This window comes from Drosophila rhopaloa, unplaced genomic scaffold (assembly GCF_018152115.1).
Source record: "Drosophila rhopaloa isolate 14029-0021.01 unplaced genomic scaffold, ASM1815211v1 contig_115, whole genome shotgun sequence".
Lineage (NCBI taxonomy): Eukaryota > Metazoa > Arthropoda > Insecta > Diptera > Drosophilidae > Drosophila > Drosophila rhopaloa.
In genome coordinates, this window is record NW_025334990.1 from 8,130,781 (window position 1) to 8,156,051 (window position 25,271).

Genomic DNA, 25,271 nt, shown 5'->3' on the forward strand with positions numbered 1-25,271 from the left:
TTTTTAATTTAACAGCATATTTACTTAAAAGGGTTCTGATATTATAATAATAATAAGATTAAATTATAAATGTGTAGCTAACAAAACCCTTGAATAAATAAAAATTTAATTATTATTTTTAAGCTAGTCGGTCTTTTGGTAAGTAAGCTTAATGAGCGGAAAATCTTTTTCAAACTTTGCTACATATTTTCCACCAGTTTATAACTCTAATGGAACAAGTTCTTAGATACATAAATATACTAGAATATAAGTAAACATTCACTGCGCACTCGTTATTATCCTGTTGCATTTCGTTCGAACTGCAGTTGAAGTAAATGCCTGTTGATGAATTCTCGAATACAACTTTCATCAATCCAGACTATTTACTTTAAACACAGTCCAACATTTTTTCATCTTCCCGCTGTTTTCATTTCCGTTTCCGCTTTGGGTTATCACGTTCGCATATGTGTACACATATCAAGTACATATCCCCCCATTTCACACACGGTACTCGCTTCGTTTCGTTTCGTTTTTTTACACCCCCAAAAAACCCCCTTGACATGACCCCCTGCGATTGTCGTCGCGGTTGCTGTTTGCTCAACGCTTTTGTGCATTTTACAGCAGTTTTAATTAACGCTCAACAAACTGGCGATGGGAATGGGAATGGGAATCGGTGGAGCAGGGGTAGGAATCGGTTGGACAAACATTGGTTACCTGCCCGTGGGTGTTGTGTAAAGTGTCAAAATTTGTTTGCCAATCAATCACAAACATACACGCGGACACACAGACAAGTCACAGTTGCCGTTTCACTCCCAGTTTGGTTGTTTATTCCCATGTGGAACTCTTGAAAACCCCACAAATAGTTTAAGTCCTTTGTTTTGTATGTTAAAGTCCGGTATGGTATGTGTAAGTGTTTGTGTGTGTGGTAATTTGATTGATTTGCCGGAAAAGCTGCTAATTCAGAGAGTTCCTATCTGGTGCAATATATTTATTTGCCATTGCACAGAGTATGCGCCCGGCTGAAATTTAATTAAAAAATTCTTGCCCCAAATGGCCACCAAACAGCCCAGCGACCAACGCAAACAAAAACACAAGCGTACACACACACTCTGTTGCATGGCTAGTGCAAAAATTTAAGTAATTTCACCCTTTTTACGCTCTCATTTAATTGCAAAAATTAGTTATCCCATTTCCACCCGCAGCCAGCGACTTTAACGAGTGGAAGTGCAACCACGATGCAACATCACACATCGTTGCTGATGTTGCCGCTGTTGTTGTTGCTGCTGTTGCCGTTGCTGCTGTTGCTGTTGCTGCTGTCGTCATCAAATTCATATGCATATATGGGCCAAAGGCCACATGGTGGTTTCCAACCGCTAGGCCAGGATGTGTCCAGGTTTGCTGGCTAGGCACCACCTCCACCTCCATTCCCCCAGCTCGTGCCTTTGCATGGGCTATGAGGCGTAATCGCAACGTGTTAATGCCAAAGTGGGGGCCTGAGAACAGGTGACGATGCCTGCCATTATTCACTTGGCCAAGTGCTGTGTGCTGCCGGCTTTGTTGGCGCTCTGGCAAGTAGAAGCTACTCAGCACAATGCCTCCTCCGTTTGGCCTGCTTTGGGGCCTGAAGTTGGGCCCATAGGTGGATGACTGGATTTGGCTGTTGTACTGGTATTATTTATTAGTAGATTAATAATCTTCTGTGTACACAGGGTTTATGTGGCCCTCAGGAATACTTGGGGAAACACTAGGATTTATAGTGAAGCAAAAACAACACAATGTCTTGGTTCAGTTAGTACTTATCAGTTTATTGGTTGATTTTCCTGTAAGTTAAGCCTAAAATTTAAATCTTAAACGGCCCTACTTAAAACGAAATTTCTATAAGGTCCCTAAGTATTACTGTATTACCTGATTTTCCTGTAAGTTAAGCCTAAAAGTTTAATCTCAAACGAAATTTTCTTACGATTTTAAAACAAAATTTAAATCGCCCAAAAGCAGACTATAAAAAATGTATTATGATGTGCTAAGCATTTTTAAAGGACTTTACTTTGTTCCTAATTCAAATAACGTTCTAAAAGTTTTTCAAACTCGTCCTTTGTTAACCATAAATGTACAGCTTTCTATATAAAATATCCTCGTTTACAGGACATAGCCTAGTTGATCATTCACCTGTCCTCAAGGACGTGGTTGAGCTATGTGCGTGCCCAGTTTCTGGAGCTTCGGTTCGCGTGTGCCTGTGTGTACGCGAGGCTATTCGAGACCAATTAACATATAACTTTCCCACCGGTAAACAAGTTAAATTGTTAACAGCCATTATGGGCGCTCATAAATGCTGCCGGGTAACTTTGAGCCTCACGCCCGCCCTTCTCCTTTGTGCCTCGTCCCTCGTCCCTCGAACCGCCACCCCCCCGCATTCCGTTCAGTTGCCTTCTCTGTCTGCCCGGCGCTTTGTCTTTCATGTTGTTTAATTATAAATGTGGCGTTGAAAGCAAAAGGCCCCTGTGCCACCACTCCCTGAGATTCTGTGGCCAGGCCGACATGCCAGTTTGCCTGACGGATGGCAACCGACGCCTAATTAGCAGACTGGGAATGGAACTGGGCTCCAGGGATTGTTTTGCATCCATTGTACCTTCAAATTGAATTTATTGATGCACTTTTGTTGCCTCCGCTGTCTGGTTATGCCAGTGGCATTAGCTTTTTTTCTCCCTTTTGTGATTTAACTAGAGCATGAAGCAGATGCAACATGCAACAGATTTGCCTTGGTAATGGAAGGCTTGTTGAAACAACTCGTCCATTATTGCTTTCAATTATGAATATCACAATAGAAAGCACGTCAAGTGTAAATAATAACTAAGCGAGATGAGATTGCATTGAGAAGTGTTGCATAAATGAGTGGCTCTGTGCAAACAAAATGGCGCCCAACGCAGGGCCTCTATTTGTATACTTATATGCTTATCAACAATGTGTTTGCACTTCTCATTCCTTTTGAAGTTTGCGACGAAACTTTTCGATTAGAGCTTAGGATACAAGTTAATCGGACTACTGAGAAATGGACCCATAAGATATATCCTATCGGCAATAAGTTTGCACCTTCTGCAGTTTGATCAAGTGGTTGCCTTTAGAGTTTGCAGTTGAACTTTTCGATAAGGGAGAAATAACTTTCTTGTTGCTAACATTTTTTCTGACCTCAAAGTTTCTTGTGCGAACTGTCAATTTGTCGCATTTTTTATATGTGTGCACTGCAACTTGCTAGTGAGCTTGGCAATTTGGGGACTTTAGCGGTCACACGGGATTCTCGGCTTTGGCAAGGCCATCTGGGCCAACTGGGCGGGCAATGTCACTAGCATGAGTTGCTTTTTCTGTTGCTGCTCGCCTTATAATAAACAATTGTTGTTAGTTTATTTTTTGCTGCCGTTGTTATCGCTCTTGTTGTTGTTTTTGTTGCACTTTCCCTTTCTGGCGCTCACTGAGGCGCAGTTGAAAAAGTAACCTAGTTTCCATGTCGTCAACGTGAAATTAAGGCTATGAGTGTGAGCGTGCCTCCTGTCTGTGGGCACACGCACACATAATAAAAAGGAAACCAAGCGTACCGTGCCGTAATGATGCTGCACACCCACACACGTACACGTACACTCACACACACACACACACACACACACTGACTCACACACTGACTCACACACACGTTAACAAACAAAACTATTAAGCGAGAGTATAAAAAAAGAGCAGGATAACCAAGGGAAAGGTCTCCGCAGGCCTTGGCTGCTCAGCCTGCTAGTCTGTCTGACTGTCTTTCTGTCGGTCAGTTAGTCACCCACTGCCACCCACTGAGAGTCGGTTAAGCATTGTTTGTGCTCTGCTAAATAACACTTACACTCGCACACACTCTCACCGACACAACCACACGCACAGCCACACACCCACACACCCACACACCCTTACGCACACACGTGCTGATTAGTTTGGCTTTGCGGCATGAAGATGCTGCGGCTCCTGATGCAGTCAAAGTCATTAAAGTCATGGTAAGTAAGTACAACATCATTTTTTATGGCCATGTGCGTGTTTGCCTGGCAGGTTAGTCAGTTAGCCAGCTAGTCGGTTATGTAATGCTCCAGATTTTGCTGAGCTTTTGCCAGCTCAATATTTGAAAATTCCTTACCAGCTACTGCGTTGTGTGTGTTTGTTTGTTTTCTTTGTTTGGGGGCGGTGTTTAAGGAGGGGGAACGGTTGGTTGGTGGACAGAAGGAAGGGCTGATATACATATTTGTATTTGCACAGTTTTATGGTCTGTAAGGACATATGGCAGTATGGCCACCCTGACTGTGGTCCTTTAAGCCCGATAATGAAACCAAGCTGACCTCGTTCATTGATTCGCATCGATGTGGCAGAGATGGAATGCAGTTTAAAGAATTTCAATAAGGAAATGCCATGATTTTTATGTATGGAAATAATTTGGATTTCAGAGTAACTACAATACAAAGAAACAGACAGCAGGAAACTTCGATTGCTGATGTCTGCCGAATAGAAATAGTATTTTATGAAAGGCATGCTTTTAAGAATGGTATTGGGTCATTTTACTTGTTAAAATTCTATATTCTAACCAATTGGCGCCCAACGTGGAGCCTTTGCTTTGTGTAAATGAGTTATTTTACTTTTCACAAGTTACAGGTAATAAATCAATTGCCAACAATCGAAGCTTTGTGCATTTTGTGCTATGTACAAATCGAGCAGCCTCCATATCTATTTTTAGAAACTCATACCCAAGGCCTTGCCTACTTACAGACTCTGCGACAGTTGCTGCTGCACCTCCTCCTCTATTTGCTCCTCTCCCTCAGTCGGTGAACGTCAGTTGGGCAACCCGGCGCAACCAGAGACCCGGAGACACAGAGGAAACAAAACGTGGAGCGGAACGACAGCACGAAATCGAAGCGGAAGCGAAAACGCAAACGTTAACGAAATCGAGTCCAAAGTCAGGGGATAACCAGCTGGCAGGTAGGTGAGTTGCCCAAAGCACAGCCTCTGCGTTGGAGTTCATGAGGGCCGCATGCCCGTCCAGTGGACGGGAGTGTCCCTGCTGAACGAATGCGCCTTCTTTCCGCCCTGGCCAGAGCTGGAGGTCAGCGTGATGGTCAGTACGAACACGCTGGCGCAGACCAGGCACAGCAGGACCGTGGATAGGACAATGCAGACGATCCGCTTGCGCTTGCGATCCGCCGCCTCCTCCTCGTCGGTGTCATCGCTCAGCGACTTCTTCTTCAGTTTGTGAGAGCCTCCGGTCACGGAGCCCTTCCTTCCGGCGGCCAACTTGTGATGGAATGGCCTCAGCACCTGGGCCGCAAAGGCGGCATCGCTCAACTCGTGGTCGTACGTCAGTGACGATTTCCTCTCGAAGCTCGGCCGCTTCTCCTCCAGAAAGGCGGCCGCCGCCGCCGATGCGGAAATGGGTCGTGGACTCCGCTTGATCTCCTCGATGCTGGATCCAGGCACAACTGTGGATAGCGGGCGACTGTTGCGTCGGTGGGGTGAGCTTAGCTCGAAGTCGTCGCCCGCCTGCGGACCGCTGCCAACACTGGCGTCCCCGATAAAGCTCTTGGACTTCTTGGAGGCGCTCAAAGTCTCCCGATAGCTGCGCAGCCGTACGCTGGCACTGTGCAGCGCCTTGGCCTGCTTGACACTGGCACTGGCATTGGTGCCCTGGAAGGCGGCTGCCGCCGCTAGAACACCTGGCCGGTGGACGGTCAGCTCCTCCAGATTGCTGGGCGACAGGTAGAGCGAGCGACCGAGCTGGGCGCCCCGCTTGAAGTGGTACGCCGCACTGGCCGCCGCCGCCGCTGTGTGAAGCTGCAGGCCATGGCCGCCCGCTGCAGCGGCCGCTGCTGCTGCCGCCGCCGAGGTCGATGGACGTCCGTCCAGCTCCAAGCTGTGGGTACTCACTTGGCGGGTGTGCGGGTGGTGTGATTCCCGCTTCTGCTTAACGCTATTCGCAGCTGAAGGCGGGTGGGTGGCACTATGGCCGGCGGCTGCATCCTCAAATGATCCCGCTCCGGAGCTCTTGCGCAATCGCTGCACTGCCACGGCAGCGGCGGTGATCTCCGCCAGGCCCAGCTCCTCCATCTTGGTGTGACTGTTGCTGCGCGAACGCGTATCCACGAACAGCTCATTCTCCAGCGACAGATTGGTGGGTGCCGCAAACAGATTGCGTCCGTTCATCGGCTCCATCAGGTCATCGTTTAGCGATGGATGTCGTATCTGCGACTCCACCACCGAATCCGGCTTAACGCTGGGCCTGCGACCCGGATCATTGAACGATCGATGCGAACGACAGCCCCTTCGGCTGGGCGACGGCGAACGGGATATTTCTTTGGCGCCCGCGGGTGGACCGGGCATTAGGAAGTTGCCCCTCACCGAACTGGTGCGTCGACTTGAGGCCGCCGAACCGGCTGCAACGGCCAGCTGTATTTGGTCCAGGGCGGCGGGATCCTGTTGCGCGTGGAAGGAATGCGTTTTCTTCATCTGAAAATTGGTAGACGGATGGACGTCAATGGTGTCGGATCGCCGGAATAGGTTCTTCTTCAGCGGATGCGTGTGCATTGGTCGTTGGGCGGGGGCAATTGTCGGATTGGGCATATCGTCCATGTCAATAAATTGAATGGGCGATGTGCTCCCGCCCAACGATCGCCCCATGCCCATGGCCACGCCCAAGCCCATGCCGCCCACACCCAAGCTGCCCACGCCGACACCATCGCCCAGGCTGCTGCTGCTGCTGACCAGGTAAATGTCCGGCTGCTGGCGGTGCTGCTGGCCCAGCACCGGGCTAACCGCGTGTGAGGTTGGTGAGCTCTTCGAGTGCGCATGCTGATGCGGATGCGGATGCGGATGTTGAAGCTGATGTGGATGCGTATGTTGCGTATGTTGCGGATGTTGGCGGTGCGATAGTGAATGCTGCTGGTGGGTTGTTTGATGCCGGGCAGCAGCTGCCTGTGCAGCAAGTTGCTGGAAAGTGTGCAAATGCAACTGATGTTGCTGTTGTTGTTGTTGGTGTTGCTGGTGTTGTTGTTGTTGTTGTTGCTGATGGTGTTGTTGTTGTTGTTGTTGGAGGAGGTGATGGTGTTGCTGGCGGGCAGATAGGGCTGGCGAAACGGCACCACTGCCGGAGCCACCACCACCACCGATGCCACGCTGGCTAGGATGGGATATAATATGTTGTTGCTGTTGCTGTTGTGCTGGGATTGCTAGGGTCTGCGGGGGTAGGGCGCCGGATCGGGAATGGGGCAGGGGCGAGGCCGAGCGGTGGATCAGCGGCTTCTCACTGATGACAATGCCCTCGCCCTCCATATCCATCTCCATATCCAGGTCCATGTCCATGCCCATCTCCATGCCCATTTCCATATCCAAATCCATGTCGAGATCTCCGGAAGACGGTGCATAATTATCGATGGCCATGGACAGGGATCGATGGATGGGCTTCAGCTTGGGCGGTTTCTTTTTGGTGGCGGGATTGTCAAAGGACGAGGTGCCCGACGTATGCTCCTCGTCCGCCCCTCCGGCGGTCAGATACGGATCAAAGCTGTGCACGGCCACCACATGTTGGTGGTGTCGCTGCTGTTGGTGGTGCGACTGTTGCTGATGGTGCGACGACTGCTGCTGGTGGTGCGATGATGATTGCTGCTGCTGCTGCTGCTGGTGGTGCTGCGATGACTGCTGACCACCGCTGCTGCCGCGCTCCATGCGGTAGTAGTACTGCCGGGGATATCTATGGTAGTAATGTGCAATTGTGGTGCTGGTATGTGGTTAGGTGGAGTGGATCAATCGGGGGAGCTATCGGGAGCTACCAGGAGGCTATGGGTTGGCTAGGGTTATTCGCTCTGACCTGTCAGCCCCAGAGATCGGTGGTTCAGCTGGCTCTTAAGGTGGCTGCACCGCCGTGTCGATTACTATTGCGATTGCGATTGCTGTTGCAAGTGTTGCAGGTATTGCAGGTGGTTAAGATATTGTGATTGCTGAGGGTGCTTTTCTATTATATTTTAATTGGTTTGGTGGTGCTGGATTGCTCTACGCGGTGCTACACGACAAACACGGACACCGATCGTGGTACGCTTGTGAGTGGGGGTGGAGGTGGCTGGGGATACACACACACATATGTGAACGGGAGGTACACACACACACACAGCTAGAGCTTAAAGGTGCAAGGACATTCGACAAGACAGGGGAAGTTTGGTTTTGCTTTGTTTTTTTTTTTGTATAATTTCTGCGGCCGCTTTGCGGATTTCTCTCTGCTTGTGCGTCTTTTTTGGCTTTATCACTGTTTCTGCTGTTTTTGTTGGTGTTTTGGATGTCTTTGCTGTTTTTGCTCTTGTTTCTGCTTCATTTATGGCTACTTCTCGTCTAGTGCGTGCAATTAAATTCCTTTTTAGCTTTCTAGCTGCTACTGCGCTCACTGTTTTATTGTCACATTGTGTACGTGCTTGTTGTTCTTGTTGTTTTATTTATTGCAATTCAAATGAGTAGTTGTTGTTGTTGTTGTTGTCTTGGCTTGATGGTGATTATGATGGGACCTGCTAGCTGGTTCTTGTGTTTGTTGTACAAAATGCTCTGTTGTTGTTGTGTTTGTTGTTGTCGTTTGCTAAAGTTTTTGGTTTCTGTTTCTGTTTTTTGGATTTGGATTTGGTTTTTGTTTTTTTTTGCTTGGTTTGCTTGCTACACTCATTAAAATTGGCAAATACAAAAGCACAACTAGAAGTAGAGAAGAGAGAAATTCGTAAAAAACACATTAGCAAGCTGGGCCGGGGGCTGTGAGGGGGGGTGGTTTGTGGGGGGATGGTGGAGGATGTATTGTTGGTAATGTCCTGTGGTGTTTGTGCCATGTGCAGAGTAAGTGATGGAAAACAGCCTCAGAATGTGTAGACGAGCATAAGTAGAAGGAGACCGAGGAGCGAATTGAATAAAAGCTAAAATGGAAGAAAATCAAAAAAAAAAAAAAACACACCATGGATTTTCCTAATTGAGCCGAGTCAAGCTCTAATTAATGAGTCATTGGGAATGGTCCACTGAGCTTGAGTGTTCTTTTTGGTTTCGTAAAACTTGATTTCAATTAAAGCATTCATTTGAGAAGTAAAAGTTGAGCACCAACTTTTATGCATAGCGATGTTAGGTCTTTATAATTTTTAAAGTTCCATAACCAACATTGATGATATTTAAACCCTTCAACTATGCAAAATACGAGTAAGTTTATACCCAACAAACGAATTTACTTTGTAAAATTCACCCCCCTAAAAATTAAAAATATAGCAACTACATGATTAATATTAGATAAAGGTAAATAATGAATTAGTTTAAAATATGTAAAAGAAAGTTTGTTAAGTTATGTGTATTTTGACATGAGTAAAGTTCGAAAAGTATGTTGTTTTAAAAGCAAACAATTAGTAAACTTTTGTTAAGCGTACGATTTCTGTTTGACATAGTTTTAATGCATTTCAGAACAGATAATTAATTCAGTTAGGTCCTGGCATTTGGGACATTCTCTTAATCGCCCCCAGAGCTTCAACGAAACTTGCTCATACATTTTTAAAATGATAATCCCTTTAGTTTTTTTGCCCCCGCTTCAGAATGGCTTTATGGCCTTTTGCGATTGCTGGCCGTAAGTCGATCACGTAGCGGACTCGTTGTCGGGTAATGTAGCATAATCAAATTTAATCTATGAAACTGCCCTCGTAGCCGCAAATTCCCAATTCGGACCAGCAAAAGTCCTCCCTCCATCTCCCCCCTCCCCCGCATTTATGCCGACCAACTCTTTGGCCAACACAATTCATCATTCAGCTATACCTTTGGCAGGCCACGAGCCGAGGAATTGTAACGTTTTGCATAATTTAAAGCGACAGGCCACAGCCAGCCACTTCCATTCGCAAAAAAAGGCTCCGTGGAGCGAAAGTCCTTTGCCACTGTCACTCAGAGTGTTAATTTTTCAGAGTTCATTGATGGATGAGCCCGTCGGTTGACATTTATGTACGATGCCGGCCTAGACTTGCACAAATGATGCCGGGCTACCAGGCCGTTAAAAATTAACGCCATCGGCCAACCTCCTTCGCAGCAGCAGTGGCAACCAAAACGAGTTAAACATATTAAAATTTGCTCAAGCAAAAAGGTAGAGTGGCCCCAAATGCCCGGGAGACACTTAACATCACGTACTTTAAATATGTTTAACGCAGCTTAAGTGGAATGAAAAGTACCAAGAAATATACGTGTGTGATTAATGTGTGGCATACGAAAGCAGGCACCGATGTTGGCTGATGTTTCTGTAACCATATGCCATTGTCAATGGCAACGTCTGTTACTGGCATTTTGTCGCAAGTTGGAAAATACTTGGACTGGGTGGGAAGCAGCCTATCGAGTGTCTTAGTCGCTCGCTTTGTGTGGCGACACTTGCCACATTTCTCTTTGGAGCGCTTTTGTGACACATTTTTGTGAGATGGATTCCTTTGGCTGGGCCTGGATTTAATTTCAAAATCGTGTTCGGGTCAGAGGCTCAACTGTGATATGCTATGTAATCCCGAACAGGCTCTTACTAATGCTGGCATGCTGGGTGAAAGGTGAAAGATGATTTACTGTGTACCCCTGCCCAACATCAATCTCATTGCCTAGAAATTAACAGATGTTCTTGGTAAAATGTATTTGGTTGTGAAGCTTATGCATTAGCAAATTAATACTTAATCTCTAGGGGTAAGAATTTATTTAACATAGTAGGAGAAAGGTGGTTATTATTGTCCCTTATTGTATTTGCAACTGTAACTGCCAAAAATAAATCGTATATTTATTACTATTGCTAAAGGACAATCTATGTTTATTTGGTAACCAAATATAATCCTTTATTATCAAGTTGTAATGGGCAACCCCAACCGATTACTTCCCTTTTCTTGGCCAATATGAAGCTTATCTAAATTGTATATTTAATACCAGCTCACCCTTTTCAGATGTATATGACCCTATTAAGATGTCTGTTGCCACCTCGTGGAGCCCTATTAATTTCCCGTTTCTTTCGCTCAAGTTAATACAATTTGTATCCCATTTCCCCTTCACGATTCCGTTCGCTCTAATTGACATAAACAATACTTAATTAACATAAAACTAACATTCCCGACCCGATGGCAAACCCAATTTAAACAGCCATACGTGCGTAATTAAGACCGCCCTTGGCGTGCCACGCCCACTTGGGGTTGCTACTATACCTCCAAGTGGGTAAATGGAGGGGGAGGGAAGGGGGGTGGTGATTAAGGCTGGGGGCTTCTGGCCGTGGTAGTGTGAAAATCAAAGTGGCATTAAACGCACGCCCACGCACTTGGTCAGAATCTGGTTGGATATATATCTGGTTGGCATTAACAGCGGCCAAAAGGGGGCGTGGCAGCAAGTGCGACCAATTAATTTCTCCAGTTTCTGGTGGCTACGGTTGTCGTAAACAACCGACGCGATTGCCGCCAGCCAAGACAACAGATGTCACTTAATATTATTAAATCTGTGCACCGTGTTTGCCTTAAATCTTTTTTTGGCCATAAATGTATTTACACAAGGACGACTTAACGTGCCGTTTGGTATGAGTAAACGAGTATGTGTGCTATGTGTGTTTCCTGCTGTGACGTCGCCGTAATCCGATTAAATGACGAAAATTATGCAAGGGAATGCATTCTTCGTCGGCAAAGCTACGTCCTCGAAAGCAATGAAGGAGCTGAAATCCTTCGCCTCCCCATCCTTCCGCACAATTAAAATTCCCTCACACACTGAACGGCGAGATTTTGCCTTTGCTTTTGCTGATTTCATTTTATTTCACAGCAGGCCATGGAAATTGTTTATCTCATCCTTTCGATAGTCACACGGGGATAAGGATGATTTGCCGCCGAGAAGGATGTTCTAAGCGTAATCTCCTTAGATTTCATCACATTGAGAAGTGTTTTTAAGAGATTGCCCCGGACTAAGATATTCTGGATCTCTCGAGCTGTTTAAGTGCATTGCATTTAGGCACCATTAACATTCCGAGTGCCCGAAATAGCCATAAGATGATTAAATAGGAATAACGTTTGGCCATTTGCAAATGCAGTTGCTTCGTTTGAAAAGCCCACACAAGCTGCTTTTAGTGTGATATTGATTTATTTCCTACTAAAATTACCTGTCTGTGCCTTTTTTTTTTTTTGTACCTATTTTTCAGAGCCTGAAACTCAAGCTCACGTGAAATGTGAGTTTTACTCCCACATAGTTTTTCTTTTTCTTCGATAACAGCTTTTTACCACAACTTTTCACGCCATTTCAGCTCAAAGTTTAATATAGCATATTTTTTTGGAACTGTATGCTTCATATTTGCGATCCATAACCATAAATCGGTTTAATGTTTCAGCAAACTACCACTGCCCATGATTTTACGAACTCAGCGCAGATCCTTGCGTTTTGAGTGAAAGCAGCGCCTGCAGTTATGCAATATTATTTTAAAGCAAATTCCACTTTCACAATGCAGCACACTCCCTTTTCTTGTGTGCTTTTTCTTGTTGTTTCTTTTAGCTTGCAACATTTCTCGGTGGCTGCTGTCAGCGGCAAATGCAAAAGCCAAACTCGAACGGAATGTCTGTCAGTTGGGCGTTTTGGACTTCCAGTTTAATTTGAATTGTTTGCGGAGGGCAAGCATTTTTAGTGCTACTAAGAGCACGAGTATGACCACGCCCTGTCCATAATCTTATTAAGTGCGCTTAGTTCCTTAATAAACAATCGTAAAAACTTTCGAAACACTGGCGAGTGCAGCCAACAGTCCTGTATTCCAGCCACATTATTTCCGCTTATCCCTCACCGAACACTGAGGGCAAATCTAAACGAGAAATTACGAACTAGCACACACAGAGTTTAAGAACACAACTTTTTTGACGGGCCATGCAGAGAGAAAAACACAATAGCAGTCTCGGAGGATTTGATAGCAGTTATTAGGCAGATTAAAAGTGTACAGTGATTTATATTATTCAAAGAAGGAAATAATGTGAAATGAGACTCAAAATATTTTATGGGTATGTAAATAACAGATATCAAATCGCTAAGGACTTCTGTGGGGTCCTGGATAACAATACAAATATTTAAATAAATATTTCTTGAAAAATAAATTTTGACTTATTTACACCTTTACTCATATAAATATCATAATTAAATTACTAATGAAAACTTTTTTAAAAAGATGTATAAATGCTTTTGTTTTTAATTTCAATAAATGCCGACTTATACGAATTTAAAATACATTGAGTTAAGTTGTTAAAATATGAATATTTTTAATTAAGTACATTAAAGCTCTTTACACTTTCTTCTTTATATTTTTGTAAGCCTCTTAGTGATGTTAAAGGGCTTCGGCTTGCGATTTTTCTCAGTGCAATTGTAGCTGCCCCAGCGCCTTCGGTGGCAAATTCAATTAAATAACTGCACAGAAAACTTTCGCAAAATACAATTCAACAAATTCTTGAATGCCTTGCTACACTTTTGACAAAATTTATACACATTCTGTCGCCGCAAAAACATTCCACAAAGTTGCTACCGAAAGTGAGGTCCAAGATTCGAGCTCCACTGCGACATCCACGGCCATCTAAGCCAGTTGTGATGAATTGTTGACCAGAAAATATATAAGTGGCCCGGAATGAGCTAAAAACTGTGGCCCGAAAACTTTATCCACTCAGATTGAAGCATGTGGCCGGCTTGAAATGAGTTTGCAGTGACCACAGAGCGGCTAGCTGAGATTCACCAACCTTGGGATGGATGGTGGCATCATTTTATTTCACTTATCGCTTTTGGGCACCACACGAACCAATCCGTAATGAAGGCCCGGGCATAAAGTTTCATTTAAGCAGATAGCAGTGGTATGCTGGCCAAACAAAAACAGGAGCAGTCGGATAGGAAAGGCAAGGAAAGGAAAGCCCTGCGCAACTGAAAGGAAAACGGAAAACAAACAAAATGTTCTGGCCTGGCCCGAAGGCTGTTAGCTTCTTTTGGCTCCTGTATTGGACTTACGGAAATTCTTGTTTACGGCTCTCGTATGTGTTTTGCCTTGCTTTTATTTTCCTTCGTCTGATTCATAAATTCGCACGGACTCTTTCTGCTCGGTAAATTGTTGTTTAATATGTGTTGTCTATGCGTTGTGTAATTGTTTCTCTAAAACACACTCATAACTTTTCACGAAAAGCTGGCAGCAGAAAGGACTTACTTCAACCTTGAGGTAAGGCAAAAACCCAAAATGTCTAAATTAATACTGTTTGCCTGGGAAAGGATTTAAAAACTTTCCAACGGCTTTGTCAGAGACTTTCACTCGAAAGTACAAAATAAAAATGAACCATGAAGCTCTCTCGGATGTATTATAAATTCAGTCAAACGGGCTTTGCCAAAGTAGATAATCTACCCGATGGCGTATTGAAAGTCGGGCAGGGCAGGTCGTAGGACTTCATTAAATGACAGCGCATAAATAAGGAACGCAAACAAATGGCTGTCATGGCCAAAAATATACAAAAATACATGAGAACGTATGCGTGCCGCGTATCCAAGTTCGATTTGTGGAACTCTTATGGCTCTTACAGCTCTTGTCGCCTGAAAAACTTTTCCGTTGTTTGTGCTTACAATGTAACGTGACAGATGAAATTAATTGATTTATGCTGCCAGCGGCAGAGGAAAAGGAATGTTTATAGAAACGAACGGTGCACTGGCGAAAATGTATTGTTTTTCACTTGGATCTAATCTAATATAAATCAGCGCGTTTTAGAAATTGCAATCATCGAAAATAATATATACGGTGCCCAAACCTAATGCTATTTTAAATACTGGTTTTCATTTTTAAAATTAGAAAACATAATGTGTTATAGAATATATTATTTAAAATCTTCTTGAAAATAGAAAGATTGTAAAAATATTTGTTTATTCAGAATTCTTTTGTCTAGTTTTAGATATTGATATATAAATAATTATATATAATTTTGGGTACCAAATAAAATTGTTGCCTACTTTCAGGTGGCCTTTTAAAAACTTATCGAACGCTCACGATTTCTGAGCTAAGATATGTCAAATATGAACTATTACTAAATTTTCTCCATGTGTAATTTCATCCCGTAGCATTATCATCACGCGTGCCCCGCCCATTGTTGCACAATTTTTCGCAATAACTCAGATGCAGCTCAGAAAGCAGCTGCTGCAGTCGAAATTGGAAAATTTTGAAGGCTGCAACCGCAGTGGCAGGGAAAAAAAAACGTGGGAAAACGTGACCTGGGTTCGTTCCTTGGACCATATTGATTCGTTTATGTTGTGTAATTTGACAAACATAAATAAATTAGGCCAGGCAGTGTAACGACAGCAGGGAGGACGGATATTGGCATGGCAACAGGAAACGACAGCGGCAAAGGCAGAAATAGAAACAAAGGCAGACGCAGGAGCTGAAGCTGAAACTGAAACTGAAACAAAGGCAAACAGAAGCGAAATGGAGAACAGAGAACGTTTCCCCAGCGGAAGCGGAAATCTCAGGTGTTTGCTCTGGCCTTTGTTGCTGCCGCCTCGTTTTCCCGCTTTTCCTGCTTTCCCCCGTTTCCATTTTCCTCTGTCTCCGTCTCTGCCAGCTGCTCGCGTCTAAACAGCTCCCCGGCTAATTAATCTTATTTTGGCATTTGGGCTGGGAATTTTCGAAACAGCTCTCAACATCATTTCCCAGCTGGGTTAGCGTTTTGACGAGTGTGTGTGTATATATGGTTATGTGGAGCACATTCAACACGAGCAACACGCACTTAAAGTAAGCGCATTCTAAACGCTGACACTGATGCTTGACACGAATGACGTGATGAATGTCTCCAGAAGATGGTTCTCCGCTTCTGACGAATGTCTCTGGCCGGAATAGCACGCAAAACAATTTCAAGTGTCGTCACTGCCATTCAGGTGCTCCATCATACGGGGCATGTTCATTTGTTGCCGCCCCACCTACATTTGTTGCTCCCAACTCCACTCTACTCACCTCATCTCACCTGGAGCCCCCGTTCGCGAGCTTGCAGTTTGTCAACGACAGTTGCATAGAAATGGCACCGAACTAAATCGCATAAATCTCATGAAACTCCAGCAAAAGTAACAAAAAATAGACTGATAGTGTCCATTTTACTGACTAGGATACAAGCTATGCACAGAGAGAAAACTATCTTACATAAATTGAATAAAAAACGAGGACGGAAGCTAACTTCGGCAAGCCGAAGTTTTAATACCCTTGCAGACTTTGCCGAAATTGCTAAAACTGAAAAAGTAGCCAAAGGAATAAGGTATACATAAATAAACTAGATTTTCATCGTTTAATGTCAATTGCTTTTATACTGCAAAAATGTCATATAAAAATAGAAAAATAGGGATACTTTCGCAGCCTTTAACTATTTTTCCTACGGAAGCTATAAGAAATAGACGTCCGATCGGCAAGCGCTTTTACCCTAATCAAGATATGCGTAAATAAATAAGACTTGGAAAAATTTATGTCAGTAGCTTACACACTACGCGAAAAATTCAGAAAATCATCAAATTTGGACCTATTTCACCCTGTTGTTCCTATGGGAGCTGTAGGATATAGACGTCCGATCGTCACGTGCTTTTATCATAATCAAGGTATGCATAAAAAAATACGATTTGGAAAGATTCATGTCAATTGCTTATATACTGTGCGAAATATCCTAAAAATCATTAAATTTTAACCGATTTCACCCTATTGTTCCTATGGGAGCTATAGGATATAGACGTCCGATCGCCAAGCGCTTTTACCCTGATCAAGGTATGCATAAAAAAATAAGATTTGGAAAGATTTATGTTAATAGCTTTTACACTGCACAAAATATTTTCCATTCTTGAAAGTTATATCCGATTGTTCCTATGGGAGCTATAGGATATAGACGTCCGATCAGCACGCGCTTTCACCTTGATGAAGGAATGTATAAAAAAATACGATTTGAAAAAATGTATAGCAATAGCTTTTACACAGCGCGAAATATTCTGAAAAACATAAAATTTGGACCGATTTTACCCTATTTTTCCTATGGGAGCTATAGGATATAGACGTCCGATTGCCACGCGCTTTTACCCTGATCAAGGTATGCATAAAAAAATACGATTTGGAAAAATTCATGTCAATAGCTTTTACACTGCGCGAAATATCATCAATTTTTGCTAGATATATCCGATTGTTCCTATGGGAGCTATAGGATATAGACGTCCGATCGGGGCGATTTTCAAACTTGATCTGCGTACACATGTTTTAGGACGCGTGTGAAAGTTTCAGATCGCTAGCTTTTAAACTGAGCTCACAAACGGTATTGAAACAGACGGACAGACGGACAGACGGACAGACGGACATGGCTATATCGACTCCCCTATTGATCCTGATCAAGAATATATATACTTTATGGGGTCGGAAACGTCTCCTTCACTGCGTTACAAACTTCTGACCAAAATTATAATACCCTCTGCAAGGGTATAAACATCCTCAAACTAGATAATTTAAAAAATGTGAACAAAAAATGTATCGCTATTTTAAACTTAGATTCAAGAAGGTTTTCTCAAAATAAACTAAAATATAAATATTTTATGGCAATAATTGTAGCATGCTAACCCCTTGTTTTAACTTTATAGTTTTATATCTTTTAATATCGAAAGATAATTTGGCCAACGCTACTTAAAGATTTATATTTTTATTTATTTACTTTACAATTTTATGAAAATACAGTATTCTAATTTATATTTTAATTTCTTTAAAAAGAGAGACTTTAAAAAAATTTAATTTTTAAAATTGTCATAAACAAATTGTTTTATATCCTATCCAAGATTTGTGCAATTTAAACTATACTTCATTTTTCTTTTATCTCCCTGGTTAAGATTAATTTTCTTTTCTGTGCTAAGATACAAACTCAGTGATTTTTGTCTGTGCATTTGGGAACAGAAATTCATATGGTTGACTCCGATTCCTACAGAAATTATGAATAGGAAAATACTTTACCGTTCGCACAAGTTTTGTATGTATTTCCCCTATCAATCCAACAACAACGGAGAGAATATGAATGGGATACAGTAACACACGGCGTATACGTATTATTTTTTTTGTGCATTTCTGATAAAGCTTCTAACTATTTTTCAGCATCTCCATTTGAGCATTTTTACATAGCACATATAAGCTGATTACGATTCAAGGATATCGTCTGCTTTATTTTTCCCATTGAAAGATTAGCGCAGCTAAGGGAAAAGCCAATGTGTGCGTGGGCTTGACAAGAAATTATTGGGGGAGATGGAAAGTCAATATTTTCCGATGGCCAACAAAAAATATTACAGATACAATTTGCGATGCAGTCATCGAAGAATAAATCCATTTATAGTATTTTGTTTTTCAGTCGGTTGGACAAAAGGAAATGTTTAATATTATGAATTGATTTTAATTGAATTTCATGCGGAAAGGACTTAGTTATGGTCGTTTATTTTCCAATTTGGACACCTATAATTGGAAAAGGCTTTAATTGCTTAAGAAATATTTATATTTACGAATATTCAATTTAAACATGAATGTCAATAATTGCCAATTATTAACACTGCTCTTTGAACTTTTCAGAATGCAAGTCATTTTGAAGCCGAAATTTGATCGGTTTAAAAGATGTTCAACGAGACACACAGAAGAGCCATGAAAGAATCCAAATCGAAACCTGCACTCATCAACTTGGCCCCTTTTAGAGCACTTTGATTGAGCCAAATGCGATCCATTAATGGTCGGACAAAGGCAAGAGGAAGTCCCCAATCGAAAATGTTGGCCATTTGGAAAAGTTCGCCAGAGAGTCAGTGAAAAGGCAACTGCAGTTTGGGTCAAAGAATGCTCGAGTGGAGTGGCTAAAGTGTTTTGCCATAACGAGTTTCGCAATGCATGTCATACGCAGGGATCCACACACAGTCAGTCATTTCCATTAAAATTGGCAACAGTTAAGTGGGAAATAAATTAGAATTGGTAGTATAAATCTAATCCCCGCCAGTACCATCACCACACTACCATCACATCACAGTCACATCCATCCAATCTCCATCTCGGCGTCAAGTTGAAAATGTAATTTGAGCACAAATTACATTTGAGTGTGGAATTAGCACAGTTGTCAATCTGTGTCCGAGTGTGTGTCCAGTCTGCTTGTCCAGTGGAATGTTGCAGCAGCATATTAATGTGTTCAGCCACATTGTACTGGTTTGCCGGGGAATCAAGTTGCCATCCAGCTGGGCTGGAAACTCGTTTACGTCTGCTGCAGGTCGGAAAATTTGAAAATTCATGAATTCCTCTGTGCACACGCACCGGAGCTGTTTACATTCAATTTACGGCAGGGAGCAGGGAGTAGGGAGCCTGGTGGCGAGGTCGTGGCCAAGGTTTGTTCTCCCCTCTGTCATGATTATTTTGCTGGATGAAAAAAACAAAAGGGAAGAGAGAAATGGGAAACGCTTGCGGAGGTGCAATCAAAGGCTGCCCATTCGACACCTGCCACAGAAGTCGGTCACCTGTTGGCCTGGCAATTTAATTACATCATTTCCATTTGCCGCCATAAACAATAATTGCATGTAATTAACACAAAGACAATTTGTGTTGTTTTGTCCGAAATGCAAAATTGTGGCATCAAGTACAAGTCCACCCATTGACAATGCTAAATGAGGCGGTCGATTGCGCTATTATTACTTTATTTTCTGTTCTACGAAAGTGCAAATGCAAAACATCAATAACCAATAAAGTTTATGCATTTTCTGCTTTCATTTTTGCGATGTCCTGCTGTCTCTGCATTTGCAATGTTTTTCATGCTAATTTATGAATACCAAAGCCTGCCTCCCGACCTTATCACGCTTGGGCACACAGTGCGTATGCTTAACCAGGCGTACACGCTGGCAATTTATGCAGCAGCGGGCCAGTTGGGGGCTCACTGTCCAGCCTGTCTTTGTTCTATGGCTCACAGTAAATATCAAACAATACCTTGAATTCAGATTCATTCTGCCATAACGTATCCTTCACCAGCAACAAATATTAACATTTAATCCAGGATGTCTGGGAAAAATTACAAGCTTGATTGATTGTTAAGCTTTTCGGTTTGCTTTTCTTATTGGGGATTTAAATTGTGTCAAGAACTACATAAAATCGTTTATGTATATACAGTTTAAAATTTAAAATTTACATTTATTTCTGGAGTGACAGACGTCTTTCTTGATTGATTATTAAGCCGTTTGAATTAAAATGTTCAATAAAAGTATGGTTTAAATTTGTAATTACATTAGTCGACTTAGGAAATCTACTGTGAAGGGTAAGGTGTGGAATATGCTATTAAGTCAATATATATGACTTAAATAATTGGTTTAACAGACTTTTCAAAGGTAGACACCAAGTCTAATAATAATAATGAAGACTGCTAATGGAAATTTGTTTTAATATTGCTAGGCAACCTCTGCAGGCATTATTATTACAAATTTGGACTTTTAATATAAAAATGTCAACAAATTGAACATCGTATAAAGTCTGCAAGGAAATCTTATAAATATAAATCTTCTTTATTTCTAATTTCAATGAGATTTAAAATATCTGAGAGCATTGCTGCCTTTTAATTTACCATTCGTGCACATGTAACCAACTCGGTTAATGGGAGCTGGCCAAAAACCAAGCAGCTTAAGGGCTTATCCGCCTGCTCCCGCTTTTCAGCTTTTCAGGTTTTCGGAGCTTGGTCAGACTGCAAATTGCTTATGCTCTTTGCGTAATTACAAGTGCTGCCAGCCACCTGAAACCGGCCACGCCCCGCTTTCCGCCCCTTGACCCCTCCCTTAAAAAAGCCCCCTCCAAACAGTTCTCATGTAGCTGCATGATATGAGACCACTTCCCTCTTGGATGTGTTCAAAGTTTGTTTTAAAAATTCACATTGCCAAATGGAATGAATATAAATTTGTAAAAATATTACATTACGCTCGGATGTCTAGGACAGCTGTATAGAGCTCTGGAGGGTGAAGTTGGCTTATTACTTGCAATGAATAAATAAACATGGGATCGTGCCAACGCACACACATACAATAAACAAGTCCTGCGAATGCCAGCGAGTGTGTATGTGTGTGGTGTCCTATATGTTGTCCTCTCACCTCCTCTCAATATCCTTCCCTGTCACACAGTCGCTGTTCATATTTCGCAAATAGTTGACATTTTTCATTTGCATCAATTCCGCTGGCACATTTCGCTGTTTGTCTCTTTCGTAGTCCCGTTTCGCTGTTTGTCTCTTCCGTAGTCCCATTTACCGTTATGGGTATTGAAATCGACTTCCTACCAACAAAGTTCCGGCGTGGAGCAAGGCTAAATTAAAGACGTGTCTTGCTCTTCCCTTTGTTTCCTTTCACAGGGTATTATAACTTTTATCAGATCAGAAAAGAAGTATATACAAGTGTATCTTGGAGGCCACTCAGTATGCTGTGATTTAAAACTTATACGGAATAAGTTCCCTTTTATTTCACAACTACTAATTATTTAGATGAAATAACTTTGCGCACTTATAATACATAATAAATATTGACTTTCAATATAAATCAGAAAGTTTGTTGATAATGGGTTCTTTAATGTTAATTAAGTGTGGCATGTTAGAAGTGTGGCATTTTATTTTGTTTTCTTTAAATTTCAGAAATGATAAGTATAAACATGTTTTGTATAAATACACCAAGAAATAGGTTAAACTAAATTTATTATAATTATTAATGCTTAACTGGCCAATAAAATGTTGTATATATTATAAGTCTAAAATAAAGATTCCACTGAATTAAATAGATTTAAATTATCATAATTTACGTAATACATTTTTGTTTTTTTTACTTTTAAAGAGAAAAACCCAATCTTTGAGATAACTTAAAGAGTGTGCCAAAATCGGCCTGCTGAGGTGGGATTACTGTTTCGGTTTTTTGTTTCTTGTTCAGCTTCTTGCGACATATTGACAGCTTCGCGCTGCCTTTTCATTTCATTTTCTTTTTCATTTGCTGTCACCTGGCAATGAAAAACTGAAAACTGGTACTCGAAATTGACTTTTTCTGTTAATATTTGATGCACTTTACGGCTACGCTTTGCAGCACGAGAAAGCAATATTTTTATTCCCATAGTGCATTACTCTAATCATCAAAGGTGAGTTCCCCGCTCATTTTTCCCCTTTGAAGGCAATCTATAAAATGGATATTCATCTCATTTTGTTTGCCCTTGCTGGCTGGTGTTTGATCAAATGCAAAAAGGAAAAGGCAACAGAGTGCAGTCTATGGGTCTATCAGTGCATTATTGGATTAATCAATCAACTTGCAACAGTTTCTTTTCAACGAGTGATTTCCATAGTCAGTCAGCCTTGGCCAAATGTAAGTCTGTTCAAGGATGTATAATATATATATATATACCTATACATATATATCATGAAAGTAAGGGAATGCACAGCCTCTTGATTTATTGCCCCGCGGGGTAAAGCGCAAACATTTGGCCGACTCATTAAGCGAGGATTGGCAATTTAACAATTTCTGAATAATTAATATTCAATTATGCAACTGCGTGCAATGATAAAGAAGGCGAAAGAGGACAGCAAAAAAAAAAATTGAAAACACAATCCATTATCCGGCGCACATGGTCGTGTTGATGGATTATTTATGTTGCGGTAATTATACAAAAGGGTTCGAGTGCGGGAATGGATAGTCGAACAAAGAAACTGCTGCGGGCCTATAGATACAGCAAGAACTAAACTGTTATCGCCGGCCAGCTGTTGGATTTTCCCACCCATTTTCCCCACCCCCCCAACACCCCCTCTTCCTTACACTTTTTTGTGCGTCTGCTGCTTCTGGTGCTTTTTTGCAATAACCGCAGCGAACAACCCGCAGCACTCGGGGCCATCAATGTAGGGCCATTCCATATGTCGCACTAAGGATTGTCAAAATATTGGACATGTAGAAAGCACTTGCACACACACCCAAACACACACACACACACGCCCACCCAAGCACACATACTTATGCGGCGCATTTAGCATCATGTGTACAAAAGCAGGTCAATACTTTTGTGTTTTTTGTTGCTACTACAGCAGACCCAATCTAGCCCCCACTCCCCCTCGCCCACTGCAAAGTGAAACGTAAAATTGTTTTTTTGTTTGTTTGCTTTTCCCTGTTTATTCAGTCGTTGTCGGGGCCCAGTTTGGTTTACTGTTTGCTTTCGGCCGAACAGGAAAAGGAACAGCGATAGAAACTGCAAAAGGCGGCGAGGATATAGAAGGATATAGTGGGTGTGCGGTTGGGCGACATCGGATAAATAAAGAAAAAAAATCTAAAAATTCAGTATTAAAGCATAACATTTTGGCTATTGGTCACGGCTCAAATGGTTTAGTCCATCAACTGACAGTTTTTGTGGCACTTCACAGTTGCTTTTTTGTAAGCTAAAAATAGTCCTACACAGAACACAATTTTGATATACTTTTAAAAAATATATTTAAATTATGTTGGATTTTTAGTAATCTTATAATGTTGGATTAAGTGTTTATGTTTTATAAATCAACCATTTATGTTGTTTGATTATAATTAATACCCTTGCAAATTAAATAAAATAATCATTTTGGGTCTTTTAAACTTTTTCCAACTATTTTAATTGGGAATTAATTTGGTATTGAACTAATTATTTCTTTAGTGTTTTTTAAAAAATTAAAATGTCCATATAAACCTTTTATTATAACATTGAAAACAATTTCTTTCTGTTCATAAATTTGTCCATGCCCAAGTGCGTTATCATTCAGTTTCGTGTACTCAAATGGTTGTTAAAATTTTTTTGCTGCACCAGCTTATGTTAAAATCAATTTACGACTGCTAAATCAAAAATCGCTGTGGTCGGCCCCTGTGTTTTTGTAGTAAAATCGACAAATCGCAAATCACATTCGCCAAATATATAGGGGGAAATAAATTTTTGCCGCCCTGCCTGTGGGGCACCAATGCCAAAGTCAACAGCGCCAGCCAGCAGCCCTTTTAAAAGGGCGTGGTATTTTCAGCCATAAACAACAAGAGATTCCCAGAAACCAAAACCAGACGATAACTTTGACCGAGGACCGGAGCCGAAACCTTTTGCCTGTTTACATTAAAAGCTTTTTAATTTGTATTCTAATTTCAATATTTGCCTGTGCTCAACAATGAAATGAAATCCTGGCAGAGCAAAAAATGAAGAAAAAAAAAGGATAAATGGGCTGGGGCAGCTCCACATGTGTGTGCGTGTGCCTTTGTGTTTATATGTCTGAGTGCAAAATGGCGGACGAAATATGCAAATGACATTAGGCCATGTAGCATAACTTCTGGCACGTTTAGGTCGCGTCGATGGAGCGCATCAAGGAAACTCGGTGGCGGTGGCGGAGGTCCCGAATCGTTTTTTAAGTGTTCGTGTCGGAAATCTTAAGATTTTCGACGGTAAAGTAAATGAAAGTAAGAAAAAATATGAAAAGCTGGAGAAGGGGAGAGAGGGAAAGAGCTCTCTGCAGGATTAAGTTTACGAAATCATACGTTTCACCTCCCAAGGGAAAATTAAACTTAAAGATGGTTCCGGATTAACTTTTGCGTAAAATTATATTTACCTTTGACTTTTCAACTTTTGGCATTTAAACGAAAATAAAGCTTATCAGCGTGTTCAATAAGCACGAAAATATTTCCCTAATATGTTTTATATTGTACAGCGGAAAAATCGTTTAAAAACATAATAAACACGCAAGTCATTTAAAATTCATATTATTTTAATGGATTATAACGTGTTTTCACAAATCGAACAATATATCAATGGACTAACACCTCCAGCTTAGCAAGTTGATTTTAAATGGTGAAAACTTTGTTTATTGGCAATTAGATTCTTGCTCTCAATATTTCCGATAAATTTCAATTCTGTACATTAGTCTGCTTAATTATATTTAACTAATAATTGTTTACCAATTTTGCAAATAGTTGAATGTAGAATTATTTGAATAATTAAATTCGGAAAGAAAACTTAATTTATTTAAGAAATTAAACAATTGGGAATTTAGAATAGGTAATAAATATATTAGTATTATAATAATTGGATAAAGAATGCTTCGAGAACACACGAAAAATCAATTGGAAAGGAACGTAAAAGCTCTATTTAACAATTATACAGGACTATGCCAGAGATTCCTCTACCCGTATAAGAAGTATGTACACATGGTTACCCCTGGACAAACTCGGGAAGAAATGCGCTAGCTAATTTGAGCAAATAGACGATGGCCAGTTGCTTGTAGCTCTGGTGGCAC

General features: G+C 41.7%; 2 protein-coding genes across 6 annotated transcripts in view; both read right to left on the reverse strand.

Annotated features, from left to right (window-relative positions):
- LOC108052017 (pneumococcal serine-rich repeat protein) overlaps positions 1–25,271 on the reverse strand; it is a 78,579-nt gene that overhangs the window by 3,813 nt on the left and 49,495 nt on the right. The window lies entirely within an intron of this gene.
- Positions 1–25,271, reverse strand: part of LOC108052016 (box A-binding factor) — a 43,813-nt gene that overhangs the window by 263 nt on the left and 18,279 nt on the right. For all 4 annotated transcript variants that reach the window (XM_044462038.1, XM_017134331.2, XM_044462037.1 and 1 more), the window contains one exon: positions 4,757–8,709. In XM_044462038.1, coding sequence (XP_044317973.1) covers positions 5,008–7,704 — 2,697 coding nt within the window. In that variant the 5' untranslated portion in view covers positions 7,705–8,709 and the 3' untranslated portion in view covers positions 4,757–5,007. The remainder of the gene's footprint in view (positions 1–4,756; positions 8,710–25,271) is intronic.